Source organism: Anolis carolinensis, chromosome 3, assembly GCF_035594765.1.
Source record: "Anolis carolinensis isolate JA03-04 chromosome 3, rAnoCar3.1.pri, whole genome shotgun sequence".
NCBI lineage: Eukaryota > Metazoa > Chordata > Lepidosauria > Squamata > Dactyloidae > Anolis > Anolis carolinensis.
Genome location: NC_085843.1, coordinates 279,622,649 through 279,645,512, shown reverse-complemented (window position 1 = coordinate 279,645,512; position 22,864 = coordinate 279,622,649). Strand labels below are relative to the sequence as shown.

The 22,864-nt window shown below is 40.4% G+C and overlaps 1 protein-coding gene across 1 annotated transcript; it reads left to right on the top strand.

Moving 5' to 3' along the window:
- Nucleotides 1-2,211: 2,211 nt before the first annotated feature.
- On the top strand, nt 2,212-21,269 carry LOC103279724 (cytochrome P450 2J6). Its single transcript, XM_062976851.1, has 9 exons — nt 2,212-2,503; nt 4,996-5,158; nt 6,764-6,913; nt 7,099-7,259; nt 11,775-11,951; nt 14,475-14,616; nt 16,837-17,021; nt 19,110-19,251; nt 20,969-21,269. Exons 1-9 carry the CDS (start codon nt 2,327-2,329, stop codon nt 21,160-21,162), a joined length of 1,491 nt encoding a protein of 496 aa, XP_062832921.1. The 5' UTR covers nt 2,212-2,326; the 3' UTR covers nt 21,163-21,269.
- Nucleotides 21,270-22,864: the final 1,595 nt, after the last annotated feature.

Here is a 22,864-nt window from a genome sequence, read left to right as displayed (position 1 = left end):
CAGCCTGTATGAGGAAAATGGCCTGTGCTAATGAAATAATGGGTAGCAATGGGTGTTAGCCAACCTGAAATAGGTTCCCAAATGAAGGATAGAGATGAGGTGTTGGGCAACTTCCATGACCTTTGTTTTGGCTCCATTTCAATAACAGATAGGCATCTGCATGATAGTCAGATGCAAATTTTCTTTCCTTACAAAGGTCACAACTTCCCGAAAGGCCCGGGTGTTTTGGCTATTTTTTTTCCTGACTTGAACCACTAGCTTTTAGCTGAGCTTCTATTATTTGCTTGTCAGTACCTCCCAAGAATTTAGGAGATAGATGTCCTTCTTGATTTACCTTTCAACTTGTTTATTGACCTATTCATTTCACAAGCTGTTTCTTCTTTAGTAAACAAACGTGACTGCATTCACATTTCTAATTGGGTGTATTTAAATATTTTCTATTTCAATTTTTTTGATCATGCCTTTTGGTGGAACTGAGTACGTACTTTATGTTCATATTTGTAGGTCATCAACATACAAATATTGTATTACAGTTAATATTGAAATTACAATAATATTTTTCTATCTTTCAGAACATTTGGTCTTTCTAAACATTTGAAGGCAAATGTAACATTGTTTCTGAGAAAGTCACAAGCTGTAGTCTTTTATGGCAGTTACAATTAGGTAACAGAGTTGTACATTTGTGACTATCATATTACCTATGTAGCCTCTAGTTTAGGGACCATGAAGGCACCAGATCCTATCCCAAAGGCACCAGATCCTATCTGATTTCAGAAACTAAACAGGGTCTGTACTGGTTAGTTTTAGGAAAAGGGAAACTGCCAATGAATGCCACCTTTAGTATTCCTTATCTAAGGAAACTCAGTGAAATTAATGAAGCTGCCACAAATCAACTCACAATATGAAGGCACATACACACAGCCAGAGGGACTATTAACACACTTACCACTTCATCAGATAACTTAAATTCCACTGAGTCCTACACTTAAAATCTCATATTCTGTGGGTCCTCTACATTCGTTTTGGTCGAAGTGCAATTTTTGAGTCTTTTAAACATGGAGGGCAACATTTTTTCCCCAATGTATCAGGAAGAGGTAGAGGAAATGGATTTTTCTCAAAACTCCAGATTTTTTGCCAAATTTTGAATGAAGTAGCACTCGTTGCTCTCCGGTTAAGACCACCCAATTTGTGGGAGGAGAAATTGGGGGAGGAGTCAAAATAAACTTTTTTGGGCCATTTCCAGCATTTCCTTTTGCTCCCCAAGCAGGAAGGTTTGGTTATAAGCTACGTCATAACGCTTCTACTTTGCAAAAAAATTAAATAGCCTTTCAGGGTACCTTTTTCCTTCCTTCCATGATTTGTCTGTTTCCTCTGTTGGGAGGGCCTGTGCAGTTATTTATTTATTTTATTTACAGTATTTATATTCCACTCTTCTTTCTCACCCCGAAGGGGACTCACATTATACACACATAGGGCAAACATTCAATGCCCATAAACACATCAAACAGAGACCGAGACAAACAGACGCAGAGGCAATTTAACCTTCTCCTGAGGGGATGTTCAATTCTGGCCACAGGGGGGAGCAGCTGCATCATCATCCACACTGACTGCACTTCCTCATTCCAGGTCATAAATTAGTTAAACTTGCCTCCCCACTTTTAAAAAAAAGTGGTACCTTATTTCCTACTTGATAGATGCAACTATCTTTCAGGTTGCCAGGTCAGCAACGAGCAGGGGCTATTTTTTATTTTTAATTGACGGGTGCTCACCCCGCCACGGGCTGGCCTCGAACTCATGACCTCTTGGTCAGACTGATTTATTGCAGCTGCTCAAAAGCCTGCGCCACAGCCTGGCCCCAATTTGCCCTTCCAAATGAGATTCCCTCCCATCCCTTTTCTCTCTCCCTCTCCCTCTCTGGGAATTGTGAGAGTTGTAGTCAGAAACACCAGCTGAGCCTCTGCTTCTACCCTTCCAAAAGGGATTTCCCAGTGCAATCTGCTGAAGTCCTGGGTTAATCCCAGGGAGGAGTCAGACTGACAACAAGATGCACATTAAAGCAAGACCTATTGCATGACTTGATTTCTTCATGTGATAAGCTCCTTAGCCTAATTAAACAATGGACTTTTCATGTGCAGATATATTGCATGCCCATTAAATGTAGGGCATTTTTTTAACATACGTAGCACAAAACTGGTCTCATGTTATCTATATATATGTGTGTGTGTGAGAGAGAGAGAGGACATTTGCAGGAAATAACATTGAACCATCATCTTTCAATCTTTTCCATATCTGGTTGGAAATAACCAAAGAGAAAGGCGACAGGAGGATGGAGGAGACGGGGATATTTTTGATTGTTCTGCTTGTGATTCTTCTGCTTCTCTACTTTCTGAAACAGCAGTGGTCACACCGACATTTTCCCCCTGGACCTCTTGCCCTTCCTCTCATTGGAGGCTTATGGAGAATTAACTTTGGGATTGGATTTAATATGGACACACCAATAAAGGTACCTTTTCTAAATTATTAGGTATGAATCTGATTCAGAATTAGTGAAAGTCATTGTGCATTTTTTTCCTATGGTGGCTGTGGAGAAAAGAATTGTGAGTTACAAAAATACATAAATGTTTGACATGAAAATAGATTATTAATATATTTGGTTGTTGTCACAGTTTCACTAAAGTTTTGCCAGTGTTTGCATAAATTTCTTGCTTGAGATATAACTCTCAGAATCTTTTAGGCAGAATAGACATTGTGTATTATCACTACAATCCAAAACATAACTATTCCCAGCTCTGCTTTTTGTTCCAAAGATTTCCCCAGTGGTGCCAACTGACCATGAATGGACAATGAACAGAATACTTCTGTGCACACAGTGAGACATCTTCAATCCCTCTGCCCTGAGCAATCTTCAGTGTTTCCCACATTTCTTCCTTCAAGGCCCCAGAGCAATTTTGATGACATGAAGGGAACCAGGTTGAAAAAACTTCTGCCTTCACAGAATCAGTTCCATCATCAGAAAAGATAGGAATATAGATGAGGTGTAGGATGTTATATAGAACAGAAGGGAAAGGTGGGTGGCAAGAAATCCCATGGAATGTAACAGTCTTGGGATTTAAAGCTCCACAAAGTCTTTTGTATGTAGTGGAAAATCACACTGATCATGCTTAGAAAAATACTAAATAGAAATCAAAGAAATGGCTGTAGCAGTCTGTTTCAGCATTAAAAGGAAAATATTGTGTGCATGGAGTGAAGGCATCGACCAGCATCTTTGAGATGAACTCATTTATTTTAGCAATAGCTTAGTTAACGATGCCTGCATTAGGGATTTGGTAAGGTTGAACATTAGAAAAAGTCATGGCTTGTTTTTGGGAGTTTGGCAATAATTCCATTAGAAAATGCATAAGGATGTGGGTAAACTATAACTCCCATCATCATCTGTCATTGCTCCCCAAACTCCACAAGTATTTAAAGTTGTTCATGATGGGAATGTGTGCCAGGTTTGGTTCAGATCCATCGTCAGTGGGGTTCACAGTGCTCTCTGGATGTTGCTAGATGGCAACTCCCATCATCCTTTTCATTGCCACCCCCCAAGCCCTCCCAGTATTTAAAGTTGGTCATATGTTGGGTATGTGTGCCAAGTCTAGTCCAAACCAATTGTAGGTTAGGTTCAGAGTACTCTTGATTATGGATGAACTATAACCCCTATTTTTTATGTCATTGCCCCCAAACCTGACAAATAATTAAAGTTAGTCTTGATGGGGATGTGTGTGCCACGATTGGTCCAGATCTATCATCAATGTCTTTCATGGTGCTCTCTGGAAGTTCTCCCTGGATAAGGGGTGAACTGCAATTCCCATAATCTAGGTTCAATCCCCCCTCCCAAGAAACCTCCTCCAGTATTTTCTGTTGGTCATGGTGGTCATGGAGGGCATGTGTGTCAAGTGCTAGACACTAATTGATATTTTAATGTTGATGAAAAAGAAACATTAATCAAAAAGTCTCCCACAGAGGCATAGTAAATGAGCAGTGACATTATGTGATCATCTGAGAAGTATGCACCACGATAAAGGTTCAAAGCGTAGAACACAATATGTATATTAGAGCATCATATACATAATAATGTTAACAATAATATAAATAATAATACAACTGATGACCAAATTCAGTCAGCGGTAGTGGCACACAGTCGTAACTTACAGAGTAGTAACTTACAGAGTATAAAGATTTATAGACTGCAATCATCCAGATTTAAATGCTACACAGAGCAGTTTTCAGTATAAAACATATATCAAACATATATCAACCAGACTCCAACTAAAAATTTTTAGCGACACAATATGTTTACATTCAGTCTCTCCAAAATGATATGTAATATGCTGTGAAACTAAATATATCAGTGTACAAATCAATTGGCTCAAACCTGGCTTGGAGTAAAAACAAATCAAAGTCTCTGAAGTCTTGGAGCAATTCTATAGGACTCCTCAGGATGTAAATGCAGTCAGTTAGCTATAGCTTCAGTTTGTTAACAATAAATTCAGTTTTTCAGAGATAAGCTTCCAAATAGGGGAACAGATGTTGCAGTCCTTTACAGTTCCCAGCCAGGAAGCCCGGTCAAATAGATGTTATTTTAGAGTGGCTGGCTGTGAGCTGAAGTATTTGGAACTATTTGGAACTGAACTATTTGGAAGCTTGTCAACAAACTGAAGCTATGGCTAACAATATTTTTCAGATATTGTTTAGAATAGACAGCTGTGTTTAGTTATTATGTGATCATCCCCAACTGAAGACACTACATTTCTGATGCAAGTGGCTTGAGGGAGCTGGTTTTGTGGGACTGGAGAGAAAGGGAGAAGGGCAGTTCTCAACTAAAATCTAAAATGAAATAGGGAGTGGGGCAGAAACATCAGAAGTGAGGCTTTGAATATTGTTACTATGTTGGCCTGAAATCATTTCTTCATTTGATTATAACTTTTCTTCTTGCATTGATCTAAATGGCAGTTGGCAGAACAATATGGAGACATTTTTACTGTGTGGGGGGGAAATACACCACTTGTAGTTTTGTTTGGCCTTGAAGCTGTGAAAGAAGGACTGATTGATCATTCAGAAGACTTCTCAGAGCGGCCACAGAGTCCATTTTTTGGAACTATAGGAAGAGGAAAGGGTAAGTTGTGAAGAGCTGTACTAGATATTTCTCCAGAGAAACAATATGGAAACAAATGATCTTTTGGGGAAAGTTGTTATTGTTTAGAAATTACACTCATGTTGGATTTATACTACCATATAATCCAGATTATCAAAGCAAATAATGCACATTATCTGTTTTAAATTGGATTACATGAGTCTACACTGCCATATAATCTAGTAGAGATGTGTGAAATGGCCTTTAAAACCTTTTAAAAATGGGGGTCATGGCTAGATGATGCACACCAAAAATGCATGTTGGATTGCAAGAGCAGAGGAAAATCACATGTTAAAAGGTTTCTCTTAAAATTTGTGATCGGCCGAAAAATATGCTGCTACGGAGGAAGTATATCCTGCAGTCAAAAAAACATAAGAGTTGGTTGTGATACACTGGTGTGGGCTGCTCGTATCCTCATCTTATAATCCTGAGACAGACTAGGACACGGAACAATGGCTTCAAACTACAGGAAAGGAGATTCCACCTGAACATCAGGAAGAACTTCCTCACTGTGAGGGCTGTTTGACAGTGGAACTCTCTCCCCCGGGCCGTGGTGGAGGCTCCTTCTTTGGAGGCTTTTAAGCAGAGGCTGGATGGCCATCTGTCGGGGGTGCTTTGAATGCGATTTCCTGCTTCTTAGCAGGGGGTTGGACTGGATGGCCCATGAGGTCTCTTCCAACTCTACTATTCTATGATTCTATGATTCTATGATGAGAGATGTAACCAGATGGAGCCACAGGTACATAGGTGGCTAAATGGAAGCACAAGAGGACAGCAATTCCCACAAGAACTCTCTCTAATCATTCCTTTCTTCTCATATTTCTGAAATTAAACGGAGTTCGATATTGCAGTGGGCACCAAAATGGCAGGCAAGTGACCCAAAAAGGAAATGAGGTTCAAGAGGGCAAACTTAAAGGCACCAGGGGGGAAAGGAGAGACGATGTCAAGAAATCTGTTTGTGTGTTCTTTCTTATATCTGCATCTGCGCTTATGCGGTGCAGCGCGTCTCTGAGGTTCAATTCGAAAAGGAAAAGAAAAGAAAACTTCTGGAGAATGTCCCCCATTCACTTTGCAAAATCCGCTATAACCAAGCCTTTCAGGATGCCAGGGAACCATTTGACTGAGACGAAGAGCTCCGAGTTCAGACTTTCCTTTGGGTTCCATGATTTTTCCCCACTGCTTTTTCCCGGATCAGGAGGCTGTCTGGAAGCGCCCTCAGTGGAGTTGCTTAAGGATGTTGCTGTCTGGTGCCAGTTCAACCCAGAAGTGCCATAGATTACATTTTTGGAATAGCTTTGTGTCTCATTTGTTGGCTATCTGTGTTGCATATGGGATGCAAGGCTGGAGAGAGGATGAGGATTTGTAACATGGTGGGACATTATGCTCCCAGCCAGCTGCTTCTGCCTTCAAGATGCTGCTTGTGGTGCTCATACTTGATAGACTCTCAGCTCCTCAGAGGCTGGTGGCAAAAAAAATGGTTTTGGGGATCTGAGATTTTGAATAACTGGGTCAACTTGTATGTAACCTAGGTATATTTCACCTGAATTTTGTAAATAAGAACTGCATATTGATTCTTTCCACCCTCAGGTATTCTATTTTCAAATGGACATGTCTGGAAGCAGCAGAGACGCTTTGGCTTAGTTACCCTGAGAAAACTGGGAGTGGGGAAAAAAAGTGTGGAGGGCCAAATAGAAGAGGAATCCCAACAGCTTGTAGAGCTTTTTGTACGTGAAAAAGGTATGTGTCAAACTGCAGAAGTTTGTGTGTAGTCTGTACTGGTCTTTGATGTGGAATTTGTCATATTTTTGTTGATTTCTAGTATAAACATATGCGAACATAGATCCCAATAGTTCTTTCTCCAAAGAAAAATGTAATTGAGACTATTAAGTGGTTGACTGATATTATCTGAACTTGATTTGCAGGGCAACCATTTGATCCTGCATTGCCCATCACAAATTCAGTCTCCAACGTGATATGTGCCATGTGTTTTGGATACCGTTTTCCTCTTGAAGATAAAACCTTCAAGGAACTGATTGATGCCATCAGATTTACTATAGAATTTGCAACAACTGTGTGGTATGCGGTAAGGAACATTTTGAAAACAATTGTAATAATGCTTTGAGTGTTGGATTTGGTCATGGCAGACTGGAATAAATTCTACAAAGGTAAATCCACGCAGTTTACACTAGGAAATTAAATATTTGACCATTTCATTCTCATGTATGATGATGAATGCTTTCTGAAGTTTTATCACAGTAGATGGAGAAAACAAAGGCTGGAATCCTCTTGGCGGTGCGGGGGGGGGGGGGTCACATCATTGTATGTGAACTTAGGTCTGTAGGAATTTAAATAGAGAAGGTCTATTGCATGCATGGGCAAACTTTGGCCCTTTGGGTGTTTTGGACTTCAACTCCCAGAAATCCCAGCTAGCTTACTGGCTCTTTGGAATTGTGGAAGTTGAAGTCCAAAACACCCAAATGGCCAAAGTTTGCCCCTGCCTGGTCTATCGTGTCTGTCTGCTACATTCCTATAAAACAGAGCCCAAAAATTGATTGATGCAGAATGGAACAGATGGGATATGCATTGGAGTTGAGACACACCATCTAATTGTCGATGAGCATCTAATTTGTTGTTTCCTGTTTTGCAATATCACAATTTGGTTGTTTCTTAGCACCTCTTCTACGTATGTAAAGTTATACAGTATAATGTAACAAGTTATACATGGCTAGTGCAATATTTTTACAGTTACCACATTGAACCTGCACATTCCAAATAATTTTGGAAAATTAGCACAATAATATGCAATTTTGTGTGTGTAAACATTGCAGGGGTTTGTACAATTTTTCACAAAAATATCATTGTTTGCATTGTCTAACCTAGGAATGACAGAACTATATTACTTACATGATTTGAAACTGTGTTAGAGGAGAACGGTCTCTTGGGTCTAAATGGCTTCTAGGGACAGTTAGATTTGCTTGAGGATTGATGTGTCTTTTTTTACAGTCCATGGTATCTGTCTAAACACCCTTCTAGTAGCACATTTCAAAAGGGTTAATTTGTTTCTATTGCCTTTCTTCTATGTTCAACTTTTATAAAGATACCTAGAAATTAGAAATTGGCATGGACAATGTCAAAAGTCAGATGCCAATAAGAGAGCAAAACAGAGTTTATTAAAGCAAATGTCCAAAAATAGCTCAACAAACATAAAAAGACTTAAAACATTTAACTTTCAGTGTTATTAAGCAGATTGAGCGAGAAAAAACCCCAAAAAACAAAGACTGGCAAATAATCCGGATTAACCAGAGATATAATCTGGATTAAATTTAGAGTCCTAGAACTTGACTGAAGAGTTCACAATGGGCCGAAAAACGAGGGCAAAAACTAAGACAAGCAGTATTGAAGCCCACAAACCCTTCCCAAAACTTAAACTTTCAAAAGGAGTTCAAAACCAAACAAACACCCAAACTGGGCTAAAGGACTCTCAGTTAAGAGCAAACAAGCCAGCAGAACAGCGAGACGCTGGCAAGCCCGCAGCAACCGCTGCAGGAACACACGCCAAACCAGGAATTAAAGGAGCGGAGCAGGAAAGCTTTGTCGAGCTGTTCCAGAGTCGGAATAAGCCAGCAGGACCAAGCCGTTGTAGAAGCAAACGCCAAGCCAGGAGTTAAAGGGGCAGAGCGAGAAAGCATCATCAAGCCTGGAGTCAGGATGAGCAGTCAGGCAGCCACCGAGTAGAGAATGATGCCAAACCACGATTTGAGAGCGAAGAGCAAAGCCGAATCAAGTTCCAGTCCAATGTCCAAGGTCCGAGAGGTTGAAGTCATCCAAGAAGGTCACAACACGGTATGGCACAGAGAGCCAAAGCAACGAGGGCGAACAGCAGATCCGTTGCAAAGTCCCAGTCCAGTCTTCAGTAACACACACAGGAAACCCAATGGCGCCCAGCAACACCTTGCCACATGCAAGGTATAATGGCCAAACAACCTCAATATATCCAGGTCTCCCTGGGCTTCCAAACTATCCACGCCCAAAGAGCAGGTGTCTCAACTTCTTAATCTGAATCAGAACTCCACACAGCCAATGCCCTTGGATCAGGTGTTCCGAATTCCTCATCAGAGTCCCAATCATCCTGCCCATGCCCAACTCTATCCACACCTGTGGAACCCCTCTCACTCCTCCAAGCAGACCAAATGGGATCTGCTTCTGAAGACACCCAAGCTTCCCCAGCATCAGCAGCATCCATGGCCCCCAATTCTTCCCCAAGCATCTCCGGTGTCCATGCCCAGTCCGTGCCCAGTTCCTCCGTTAATACCTGTTCCCCAGCATCCATTTCCTCTTCCAGATCCCCATCTGAATCCTCCTCAGAAGACTCCCCATCAGTCTCCCTGACCCTCTTCCTAAACAAATCCTCCAACGAGCTCTCCTCGCGAGGGTTTTTCCTTCCTCTCCTGATCCCACCACTATCATCCACAAGGTGCATTCACAACAGACAATCCTAACATTATTGTTCAGATATATATCTTTCCATTTCAGGATCTTATATAGTTCCTATATAGCTGCCTTCCCAAGTCTTAGGGTGCATTTTGAATAGCTGTTTTCACTACAAGGGGACCAGATCAGCTTCATGGTCATTATAGGATACCTCGAGTTGTTCTGGCATTAACATGGCCTTGATGCACACTACCTGAAGTTGCTGGATAACCCAGAAGCTCTGGGTTATCCAGTGGCCTTGGGGCCATCTAATCAACTGAACCATTTCTGCTTTGGGAACAGATAAACTGGGGAATGGGGATGGCATCTGCCTTGCTTCCCTCTAATTGACCTTAGCACTGCCTTGAGGACACCAAAGTGGCATTTAAGAATCCCCTCACTCATCGGTCTCGCCAGAATGCTGGATATCGCCATTCAAGCCACTAAAGAGTGTTTGATGTCATTTCAACTACTCTGATATATGTGTTTTTGAAGGCTTTCATGGCTGGAATCACTGGGTAGCTGTGAGTTTTTGATGCTGTATGGCCATGTTCCAGTAACATTCTCTCCTGACATTTTACAACCCTATTCTGATATTTGTTGGCAATAAGGGGATCAGAAATTCTGGATCTGATCCTAAACAACACTGAGGACCTGGTCAATGGAGTGGAACTGGTGGGATCCTTAGGTGGGAATGACCATTTGCTCCTGAAGTTTGTGATACAAAGGAAGGGGGAAACTAAGAGAAGTCAAATATGCATTCTAGACTTTAGTAGAGCTGACTTCAAGAGATGTAAGGAAATACTAAACATGATTCCATGGACAGGAATACTAAAAGAGAAGGGAGTTAATGATTGATGGGTGTTTCTTAAAAGTGAAATACTGAAAGCAATCAGTGCCAGCAAGGAGAAAAAAAAATGAAAAGTGTAAAGAAACCAGAATGGATGTCCAAAGAAGATTTAACTGAGCTAAGAGATATGAACAAGAAATGGAAAAGGGGGAAATCACTAAAAAGGAATTCAAATAAATTGGTGGATTGGTGTTCAACCTGTGCAATATGGAGCAGATGAGGTAATAGGTGAAAACCAAACCAAAATAGATAAAGAGTTGTCCACTGTCCAGGGTTGTTGTACAACAGCTGATTTGGTGAATAAATCAGGAAATCGCCCAAATAAATAATGACAGAATGGGCCAAAAAGTCATAGAAAATGTCATTAACAAAATGCTAGAACATGGTAGAAGCATTACACAGGACAAATGGTATTGCAGTATATTCAAAATGTCCATACCGGGTTTGAAATGCCATTTTCTATTCATCTCCTCTCATAATCCTCACAAAAATATAAACTCCTCTTAAATCCTGTCTGAAATCCAAAGGATGTGGTCTGAGGTTCATAGCACGAGGATCACCAGTAAGATTATCAGCTGTAGCAACAACACAATGATTACTTTCAGCAAAGAATTGTTGCAAACACACACACACCCCTTATGCTGCTTCTGAAAAGTTCTTACAGCTGTGAGATCCTCTTTTGAACCAGCTGACTGAACCTTCACAACTAGATGGCATCAACCCTAAGCTGAAGCTGGGTGGGGAGAGTTAACTCCTGCTCTTTCACCTGAAGAGCCTCATCCCGCCCAGACTCAGGTCCTCTATTCTTGGAGCATCCTACTCCTGCTCAGCAGTAGCAATCTCTACAGTGTCAGGCTGCTCATCCATCTTGGGCTGAGATTCTGCTGCTGGGGGGAAACCCTCCCTACCAACATCCTCATCTTGCCTGAAGGCCCTGACAAGAAACAGTCCAGGAATACCTGGCTAAGTTTCCAGGTCCAGATGAATTACATCCAAGAGTATTGAAGGAACTAGTAGAAGTAATTTCAAAACCAATGGCAATAATCTTTATGAATTCTTGGAGAACAGGAGACTTGCGAAGGGCAAATGTTGTCCTTATCTTCAAGAAGGGAAAAAAGAGGACACAAACAATTACCATCTCCTTTTCTTGTTTATAGACAATAAATTTTCATATCTTAAAGCAACTTGTGTGTGTCAAAGCTGCTTTAGTTGATGGAATGTGTTTCCTTGCCTCTGCCCTACTAAAGGTAGGCTTTTGTTTTTTTCCCTTCGTTGTAGCTATATGAAATGTTCCCGTGGGCCATGAAGCATCTTCCAGGGCCTCACAAACATGCATTTCGTGCCACAGAGATGCTGCTTTCATTATCAAGAAAAGAAATACAGAAACATAAGGAGCAAAATTCCTTTCAGGAAGCACACGATTTCATTGATTTCTACTTGCTTGAAATGGAGAAAGTAAGTGTCTTCCTCTGATAGCTTGCTAAAGCATTCCTTAATTGCAAATTTTAAGAAAAAAAGATGATTTAATCATGCGTGATTTAATCCTGAATTTTGGAAAATTACTTCTATCAGCAGTAACTTCTCTGGCCAGGAGATGTGAGTAATCTGAATTTACTATCTGGAAATGGAATGCAACTAGATACAGACACTGCCACCTCCCGTAAATTGTTGACAAATTTTAAAGATGGTTATTAAGACATGACAAGTCTAATACATTTTGTGGGTTAGGTAAATTGTAATAGCTAATAGTATCATCATCATCACAGAGGATAACTCATATTATTGTTTTCAAGGGTAGAGTCTTGGCAGTGGATCTGATCCGTAAGTGTCTGTAGAAACCTATTCTGGATCTGCATGGTCTGTCACAATGAGGATATATTTCCAGATGGAAGGCAGTCCCAGGAAGGGTTTGCTTGGTGCAATTTCCTCTTGGCACAGTTCTCACTTTAACATTAAAATATTTAAAAATTCTCAGAGCATAATTCTCTCTAACGTTCAGAAAGATTCTCACATGTACTGATTTTTGGGGAATTTTTAAAGTTTTGACAAAACCTTTTTTTAAAAGCCACAACAGCCATCCCCTTGAACACATACCATAGAATGTCAACTTAGGTATTCTCTTCCCAGTCCAGCATAGATTTACTATCAGTCTTCTTTGTAAATTCAATAATTTATTGGAATTCTAAACTATGTGGCTGGCTGCTGCTACTGATGGACAATAGCTCTTTTCTATCTCATTGGGATTTTCTGATGCAATCAGAATTCTGGGAAATGTAGTTTAGGACAGGGCCCTTTGAATTCTCTGCCACAGGGTCTTCACCTTCCCAAACTACATTTCCCAGAATTCTCAGTTTCCCTCCCAGCTCGCCTGCCCTCCCAATGTGACAGGCATCCTGGCTCTCCTTAATTTAAAGAAGAACTGGTACAGTTTGCTGCTTGTGCTGAAAATGAGAATTAACTTTGGGAGACTTATGAAGTTTTGATTCTTAGGTTTTTTGCGTGGTTGCCCCCCGCATTTCTTAATATTTCCTCATATGTATAGATATTACAAAATAAATATGACAAACAAGGTACAAATGAATTTTTGCACAGCACTAATATATATACTAAGCATGTATGAGTGTTGGCATGTTTTATTTTTTCTATTTTTTGCTGTTTTGTGTAATTTTTGGGGTACTAGTTTAAAGTAAATTAGTAGGGTGTTTTTTTTTTATTACAAAAATGTACACATTTAGAATGGAGCTAGACATGAATAGCCTTAAGGTTAACCTTTAGCTTTACTTTATCTTGTTCACTTTATCATAGTTGCAGAGCCGGCCCTAGGTATTTTTCAAGTGTAGGCGAACAGAATTTTGCCACCCCTCCCCCAAACCAATCACTGAAAAATAAAAGCGTTGGATAAGCGAAATGTTTGATAATAAGGAGGGATTAAGGAAAAGTCTATTAAACATCAAATTACATTAAGATTTTACAAATTAAGCACTAAAACATCATGTTTTACCTTGTGGAGGCAGGCCGCAGGAGACAGGAGTTGCCTCGATGGCGCCCCCAACAAAATGGCGTCACAGGCAACTGCCTAGTTGGCCTGGTGGTTGAACCGCCTCTGCATAGTTGTATTATTATTTTTTCTTTTCTATCACTATGTTAATAGCACATGGTAGGTAGAAGCACAGCAGTGAATATCTCTGGGACAGAGGGAGACAGGGAGCTGCCACTGCAGTTCCCAAGGAGGCAACCTGTCATGCTTCCAGGGATTCCTTTGCCATCCAAATGTTATCCATACAATATTTTTAAAAATTTCCTCCTAAATTATCCACATTAAATGTAAAGACTGCATAATTATTTTATGGTTTTAATGTTATCTTATCTTTATAGTAACTACATCCCAGAGCTGTATAGTATAGACATATCTCCTGGATCAGCACCTCAGTACTTCCAAAAAAAATCTTGGCTAGGAGTCCTGCTGTTGAAACAGCACCCAAATTCACACACTTGTGAAACCTGTTTCACCAGTAGAATAATATAGTACTATAAAAATAGCATCTAAAACTGGCACCAGAACCCATCTGATCTTGGAAGCTATATAGCAGTGGTTCTCAACCTGGGTCCCCAGATGTTTTTGGCCTTCATCTCCCAGAAATCCTAGCAGCTGGTAAACTGGCTGGGATTTCTGTGACTTATAGGCCAAGAACATCTGGGGACCCCAGGTCGAGAACTGCTATATATTGTCAGCCCTAGTTACTACTTGGATGGAGCCTATCAATGACTACCAGGTACTGCAGTCCATATTTCAGAGGAAGAAATTGGCAAAACCATCTATGTGTTTTCCTTGCCTTAAGAAACCCTTCAGAATACATAAGGTTGCCATAAATCAATAGGCAACTTGAAGGCACATGCACACACATAAAAAGACAGCCTTGAAGAGAAGCTTTGTAGTCTATCATAAATCACACATCATTTTCATATCATCACCATCAGAGAAAGAATGATCCTACCTCTACATATGATGAAGAGAACCTGGCTCAGGATATTCATGACTTACTTGTTGCTGGAACGGAAACAACTGCTGCTTCTCTGAAATGGGCAATCCTCCTTTTTGCAAATCATCCAGATATTCAAGGTAAGAGAGAGCTCTGTGCAGCAAGAACAATATCCTGCTGTGACAGCAGTAACGTCTTAACAATGTGCTAAATCAAAGAGGAAAGGAAATTGGATCTAGCTAATATTGTTTCTATGAATGTGGGAAACATTTTCAATTGGGCCACTAGGTACACTTTATTTATTTATAGTGTCAGAAGTCAATTGAGAATATAGTTATAACGTAGAGCAGGGGTCCCCAAACTTTTTAAACAGGGTCCCTCAGACCATTGGAGGGCCAGACTATAGTTTAAAAAAAAAAAACTATGAACACAGCATATATCTTATTTTGAAGTAAAAAAACAAAATGGCAACAATTACAGCCTCAAAATTAATAATCACAATCATAATAAAAATAATAAAGAGGATTGGAAGAGACCCCTTGGGCCATTTAGTCCAACCCCCTTCTGCCTCTGTGCAGTCTGTGGGACTTCCGAATCCAGGCTGACAAAGTTCTGGAACACAACACACCAGACATCACAGTTGTGGAAAAGAAAAAGGTTTGGATCATTGATGTTGCCATCTCAGGTGACAGTCGCATTGATGAAAAACAACAGGAAAAACTCAGCCGCTACCAGGACCTCAAGATTGAACTTCAAAGACTCTGGCAGAAACAAGTGCAGGTGGTCCCGGTGGTGATCGGCACGTTGGGTGCCGTGCCAAAAGATCTCAGCCGGCATTTGGAAACAATAGGCACTGACAAAATTACGATCTGCCAACTGCAAAAGGCCACCCTACTGGGATCTGCGCGCATCATCCGAAAATACATCACACAGTCCTAGACACTTGGGAAGTATTCGACTTGTGATTTTGTGATACGAAATCCAGCATATCTATCTTGTTTGCTGTGTCATAATAAAATAATAATAATAATAATAACAACAACAATAAAGAGGGTTAGAAGAGACCCGTTGGGCAATTTAGTCCAGCCCTCTTCTGCCTTTGTGCACCAAAAGCACTAGCAAAGCACCCCTTAAAAATTAATTATTAATTAAATGATAATTAAAATACCATTATAAACAAGCAAAGCTTTGGAATGAATGCACCAGGCGAGGGAGGAGGTGGGAAAGGCACACATCTTTCCCTTCTCCCTCACGCCGCATGCGCCTTTCTCGGCAGAGGAGGAGGGAGCCACCGATGCGGGGGCCAGATAAATGGCTTCGATGGGCCACATGTGGCCCCCGGGCCATAGTTTGGGGACCCCTGACGTAGAGAAAAACCACAGAGTTAAAAACTTGCCATTATACTAAATTTCCTTTGACAGGAAGCTGGCCATTTCGAGTGCCTTTGGGGATGCTATAAGAAGGAACATGGCCATACAACCTGAAATACTCACAGCAACCTAGTGCTTTCAGTTTATCATTTGATCAAACAAAAGGTTGAGTAGAATCTGTTGAATCAACTACAAGGCAGAAAAGGAAATTCTACAGGGTGAGGAATAAGACAGTTCTCATCACCATTTGATGTTATCCATAGTTTGCATTCTTAACCAATACATATACCAATACGTTGTTTATTCTTCAAAATTGGCACATTTTTGAAATGTGAACTGGAATTGTCCAGTCTACAAAAGTATATATTAGGCGAAAGTAGAAACATCTATATATGCATGCTTCCCTCCAAATTGCTTTGTAGATTTCGGGGGGGGGGGGGGGGAGAGAGATTGGACATATTTCTTTTTGACTAATTTTTTTTATTAAAAAGAGAAGAATACATTCTTAAGAGCAATAATATTATCAACAAAGCAAACCATTACAGTATACTATAATGCTAAAACTATGTATCTATATATTATGAGAATGTTGGAGCCTATAAAAGGAGGGAAAGAAATTAGTGGCTGTGGAGTGCAGGTATTATTATTGTTTTTATTTTTTTTCTATTCCATCTTTTTCCCAATTTGGGACTCAATGGACTTATAAGAAATTTAAAAACACATCATTAAAATTGGATAGGACTGTGGGATTGGGGGATACCAGGCTCAGTTTCCCATTGAGCCATGAAAGTGACATGAGCTCTTTGGAGAAAAAGTGGGACATAAATATCATAAACAAATTGAGATTACGGAATTGTAATTTATTAAATTATACTGGGTAGACCTGTATGAACTCTTTATTGGACATTACTAAAATCCATCAATAATTATTGTGAAATAAACTTTAGTATTCATAATAAAACTTTCATCCATTTCCATCTTTTTCAACAGATAAAACCTATAAGGAAATAGAAGATGTTTTGTGCTCCTCTTCCTTCAGCTATCAAGATCTAAAGAAACTCCCTTATACAAATGCCGTGCTTCATGAGATTCAGCGTTTAAAATATCCCATTTTATTTGGGGCCCCAAGACAAACAACCAACGATGTGAAGATGAGAGGTTTTCTCATCCCTAAGGTAGAGAATGTAGATGTGCACTTCTGTATCCTAAGAAAAAGGCTGCGATATAGAAGATTTTGAGAGATTTACCCACATAGAATGGAGCCAGTGTGGAGTAGTGGTTTGAACACTGGATTTGGGGCTCATCTACATTGATCAGTCAGCGTGGATTGAAGGCAGTTCAGAAATGTGGTGTCTAAGCATGCGTAACAATTCACTTTGTAGGCCTTTAATTGGAATAAGGACCTCTTCACGTGGCCCTTTTGGGCCATGTTGTTTTGCCAGCAGTCGCTGGTGAAAGGGAAGGCACACGGAGTGACAGATGGGAGAAGGGACAGCAATGCATGTTGCCCTGCCGCCCTTTCCCCATCATATGGGGAAAGGAAGAGGAAAATGCAGGTAGCTCCATTGGAGCTACCCAAAACATACTTTCCTCCCTGTGGGTGGAGGAAGCACCTTCCATCACTTAAAGAACTGGTCATGTTTAGCCTGCAGAAGAGAAGGTCGAGAAGACATGATAGCCATGCATAAATATGTGAAAGGATGTTTGGATTAGATGGTGAGTTTCATGTGTATATGACCTTTGGAATGGCTTTTGGCATTCTCTACTTCTTCAATCTTGGAAAAGACTCCTTCTGTGTTTGACTGTGAGCTGTCTTGCCTATGTTGCCAGCTTTCTGACTGCAGTGTCCTGACAACATGATTTAGGATCTCAGCAATTGCAAAAAACAAACCTTAGTTGGATTAAGATAAGTGATCGAACAGCCCATTGCCATGAAATTCTCATTTCTAAGTGCACTTCCAGACATCAACAACAACAATTTATTGATTAGCCAGACAATACAAAAACAACATACAACATACAACACTTCCAGACATCCTCATAATCTGGGAGAAATAAGTGGGGCAAAAAATGCTCTCCCGCTGTCTTGACACGTTTATTTGTAGCGGATTTTAGAAATACGCAAGATGGATGGGAGACATCCAGCAGAACTTTACTTTTAATTTTTTTTTAATTGACACTCTGAGATGTGCTGGACCTCATATGCACTGATGCGGATATCTGAATGTGCACACAAGCACATTTCTTGTCACTTATTACCTCTCCTCACCTTCCTGCTGTCTTTATTTTTTTCCCTTGAGAACTCTGTTTCCTTTTGGGGTCACTTGCCTGCCATGCTGGTGTCCACTGTACAAATTCAAACTCAGTTTAATTTCATAAACATAAGAACAAAGGAATTTTCAAAGAGTTCTGATGGGAATTGCTTTCCAATTGTGCTTATATTTAGCCACCTCTGTGACTGTAGCTCCATTTGTTTACAGACCTCAGCAGCTGTTTCAGGCCTGGAACAGTACATACCAGCATATAGGAATGAAGTCACATGTTCTCCTTGAGTACAGGGATATACAGTCATGAGAATATGCACTTTTTTGGGGGGGCAAAAATTGGATTTTAAGCGCACCTTTTTGACATGTGGGTTTTGGCCATTGATGCAATCCATGACATTTTCAGCAAATGTCATTTAGCCATCCCATGTTTTATCCCAGTTCCTTCTGCATTTTAGGGCCTGTGCAGAAGGGCCCTAAGAGAGATGTGTATTATTTATTTATTTAGAGTATTTATATTCCGCCCTTCTCACCCCAAAGGGGACTCAGGGCAGATCACATTATACACACATAGGGCAAACATTCAATGCCCATAAACACATCAAACAGAGTCTGAGACAGACAGACACAGAGGCAATTTAACCTTCTCCTGAGGGGATGTTCGATTCTGGCCACAGGGGGGAGCAGCTGCTTCATCATCCACTCTGATGGCACTTCCTCATTCCAAGTCATAAATTAGTTAAACTTGCCTCCCCACTTTTATAAGTGGTACTTTATTTCCTACTTGATAGATGCAACTATCTTTCGGGTTGCTAGGTCAGCAACGAGCAGGGGCTATTTTTTATTTTTCATTGACGGGTGCTCACCCCGCCACGGGCTGGCCTCGAACTCATGACCTCATGGTCAGAGTAATTTATAGCAGCTGCTCAACAGCCTGCGCCACAGCCCGGCCCCAATGTGTATGTGCCTGTTTGTCTGACATTTGTTTCTGCCTTTCAGGGGACAGCTATTGTACCAAATCTACGCTCTCTGCTTTTTGCGCCTGAACACTGGGAGTCTCCTAGAGAGTTCAATCCAAAACATTTTTTGGATCAGAATGGAAAATTTGTTGCTAGAGAAGAGTACTTGGCATTTGGTGCAGGTAAAAGTAATTCAAAGTGGCTTCTGATTTATTGTCGTGTCTTCTGGGGAGTTTCCATGATAAGATCTGCTGCAGTCTCTGTCCTTTGTGAATGAGTGCAGTTACTGCTCTGGAGCACATATTCATCAAGGCAACAAAACATTCATTACAATTATGGTACAATTAAGTACCATAAACTAATACACGATGGTGCAGTTATGGGAAACCAGAGATTTTCTGCCAATAAATCCTATAAAAATCCATAAGAGGGAAAAATGGAGAGAAAGACATGGGTGATGGATGTTGGTATGGGTGAAGAGGTTATTCTACCATTTCATTCTGCTTTGTTTTTATTTGGTAGTTCATAGCATTGTGAAAATGCTTTTAGGGAGTGTTTATTAATGAAGTGGTTGTAGATGTCCTTAGTTTGCACTATTCCTCACTATTTTATTTCTGGCAAATAGTAAATAATGCCAAAATTGTTGCTGTTTTCCCCCCTTAATTGAAAGAAAACTCCCCCCTCCACCTTTCTTTGTTATACCTCTATCTTATTCATACCAGGGAGAAAAAAAATCAAAGAGATAGAAGGGATGGCAAGGGATACACAACTAAAGCACTCCTGAATGATGCCCTTTCAACCTTTGTTAACAATTGCCCAATGATGGAGAGTCTGTTATCTTTCTATTCAATCTATTCCAATTTAGTCTGTACTTTCAAACAACCAGTTCTTTCCAATGGTTAATCAGAATGGCTTCTCTTGTAGTTTGAATATGATGGGTTACTTTAAGAGGGTGGAGTGGACCATGGCTTTCCAATCTCTAGTCCAGTTTTCAGATCCATCCCTCTTTAGTTTAATGTGTTGTCGAAGGCTTTCATGGCCGGGATCACAGGGTTGTTGTATGTCTTTCGGGCTGTGTGGCCATGTTCCAGAAGTATTCTCTCCTGACGTTTCGCCCACATCTATGGCAGGCATCCTCAGAGGTTGTGAGGTATGGATAAATTAAGTAAGGAAAGGAAAGAATATATATCTGTGTATAGTCCAAGGTGTGGCAAGAGTCCTTTGTCACTGGGAGCCAGCATTAATGTTTCAGTTAATCACCCTAATTGGCATTGGAAATGTTTTGTCCCTTGCCTGAGGGCATCCTTTGTTCAGTCAAGTCCTCATTGTGTTGGTTCCCATCTACTGTTTTGATTTTGGCGTTTTGTAATACTGGTAGCCAGATTTTGTTCATTTTCATGGTTTCTTCCTTTCTGTTGAAGTTGTCCACATGCTTGTGGATTTCAATGGCTTCTCTGTGTAGTCTGACATGATAGTTGTTAGAATGGTCCAGCATTTTTGTGTTCTCAAATAGTATTCTGTGTCCAGGCTGGTTCATCAAATGCTCTGCTATGGCTGATTTCTCTGGTTGAATTAGTCTGCAGTGCCTTTCATGTTCTTTGACTCTTGTTTGGGCGCTGCATTTGGTGGTCCCTATGTATACTTGTCCATTAATGCTGGCTCCCAGTTACAAAGAACTCTTGCCACACCTTGGACTATACACAGATATATATTCTTTCCTTTCCTTACTTAATTTATCCATACCTCACAACCTCTGAGGATGCCTGCCATAGATGTGGGCGAAACGTCAGGAGAGAATACTTCTGGAACATGGCCACACAGCCCGAAAGACATACAACAACCCTCTTTAGTTTACTTTATGGGATAGATATCCATTTTTTGCCTTTGTTTCCCTTGCAGGGGCCCGGGTGTGTTTGGGGGAGCAGCTGGCAAGGATGGAGTTCTTCATCTTCTTGGTCAATCTTATGAGGGCCTTCCGTTTCCAGCTGCCTCCAGGAGTCAAAAAAATCAATGAAGAACCTAGAACAGGACTGACAACACCACCCCATCCTTATAAAGTGTGTGCTGTTCCTCGCTGTAGTTCATTGCTGTAATTTTAAACCAAATCCACACTTCATTTCATTTTCCAAATTTCTTTTCGATGCTTAAAACATGGAAGCACACTTGTGATATAACTCAGTCATAAAGAGATTCAGACTTATTCTGTTTGGCTTTTTTCCCACAATTTTTTCAGTTTAAAGAATTTTAGTTATGTGTGGATGTAGTGGGGCTAAAGTAGTATAGTATGATGCAGATTGGTCTACTTATCTGGCAGATCTGTTCTCATATCCTCATTTTGCTATGGAAACCCCTGGTTGATCTTGGAAGGAAAACCGTACACTCTCAGAGGAAGGTCATGGCAAACCATTATGAACAAATGTTACTGAGAAAACCCTGTGATAGGTTCACCTTAGGGTTCCCCTACATCTGAAAGGCACAACACAGCAACCCATACAATTAGAGAAGTGGCAGGGCTCTCTGAAACATCCCATGTTTCTCAGCTGCAGTAGGAGTCGTATCCAAACCGCAATATGTATCAGTGTCTGCTGATAATATTTTCCTAAGAACATATATGTTGGGCAGAATCAAATAGGTGGGTGGGAGAACATAGACAACCTAGAACAAAGAGCCATTGAAATGGTTTGAAGATAAAAGGGACAGAAGGATGGAGAAGACAAGGGCCTGATCTGCATTATATGGCAGTGTAGATGGGGCCAGGAAGATGCTGCCACTGCAATGTTAGTGAGGCAACAGATAATCTTCTATAGAGAGGGGAACATAGAACAAGCACTTCACACACTTTGTATGGTTTCATGAAGCCATAGACTCCAAAGGAGTGGATACAAGTTGTTATATTATGAAATCACCGTTCATAATCCAGGAATACTACTGGGCAATCTAGCATAAGGCTGTATTTTCTCAGCTCTTGGAATACAAGTAATACTCAAAAATATAAGCTATGACAACACCAAATGGTCGTAGTGAATAATACATTGCATTCTTGTTATATAAATTCTTCCTTGTTGAAAACAGTGAAAAATCAACCTGGAGGCAGATTCTATAGTTTTTCCTACAAGATGATGGCATTGCTGCAAGGTGATTCTTATTGCGATTTTCAACCTCTGTGTTGAATGAACAGGACTGTATTGAATGAACCATTTTCCTGAAAGTGCTCATTATGTGGTGATATGCTAGGGAAGTCTGCCCCAGAATACTGGGGAAAAGTCTGGATATGCCTTTTCCAAGGCTGGGTGACTTGTTCTAGGATCTCTTCTGTATCTTCAGTCTGTGGCCCCAAATGTTGTTTTTCACCATCTGCAAACATAACATCTCATTCTTTTCATTCCATTCCATTAATAGATTAACATGGAAAAATTCAGTATTATTTGTCACATTGAAACAATAAAAAATACACTACCACCACCAATATCTCTTGGACAGAATTATGTTTTTAAAACAGTCCAAGATATGCAAACACGAAGAAAAAATTCCTCTCCCTATGCTTCACTCTTCTCCTCGTCATCTAGATATGTTGTTTTTCTCAATGGTCATATTGCTAGTAAGATACTACTGGGAAGAAAAGTTAAGTGTAATTAAATCTCTCACCACAAAAGGATAAAAGCAAATGTGGCTAAATGATATTTCACTAAAATGCATACTGATTCAGATTAACACAGGCTAAAAAGGTCTGATTTTGGTAAAAAAATGTGCATATTTGCACGAGAGTATATCTCTACAGTTAAGAAAAACACATGA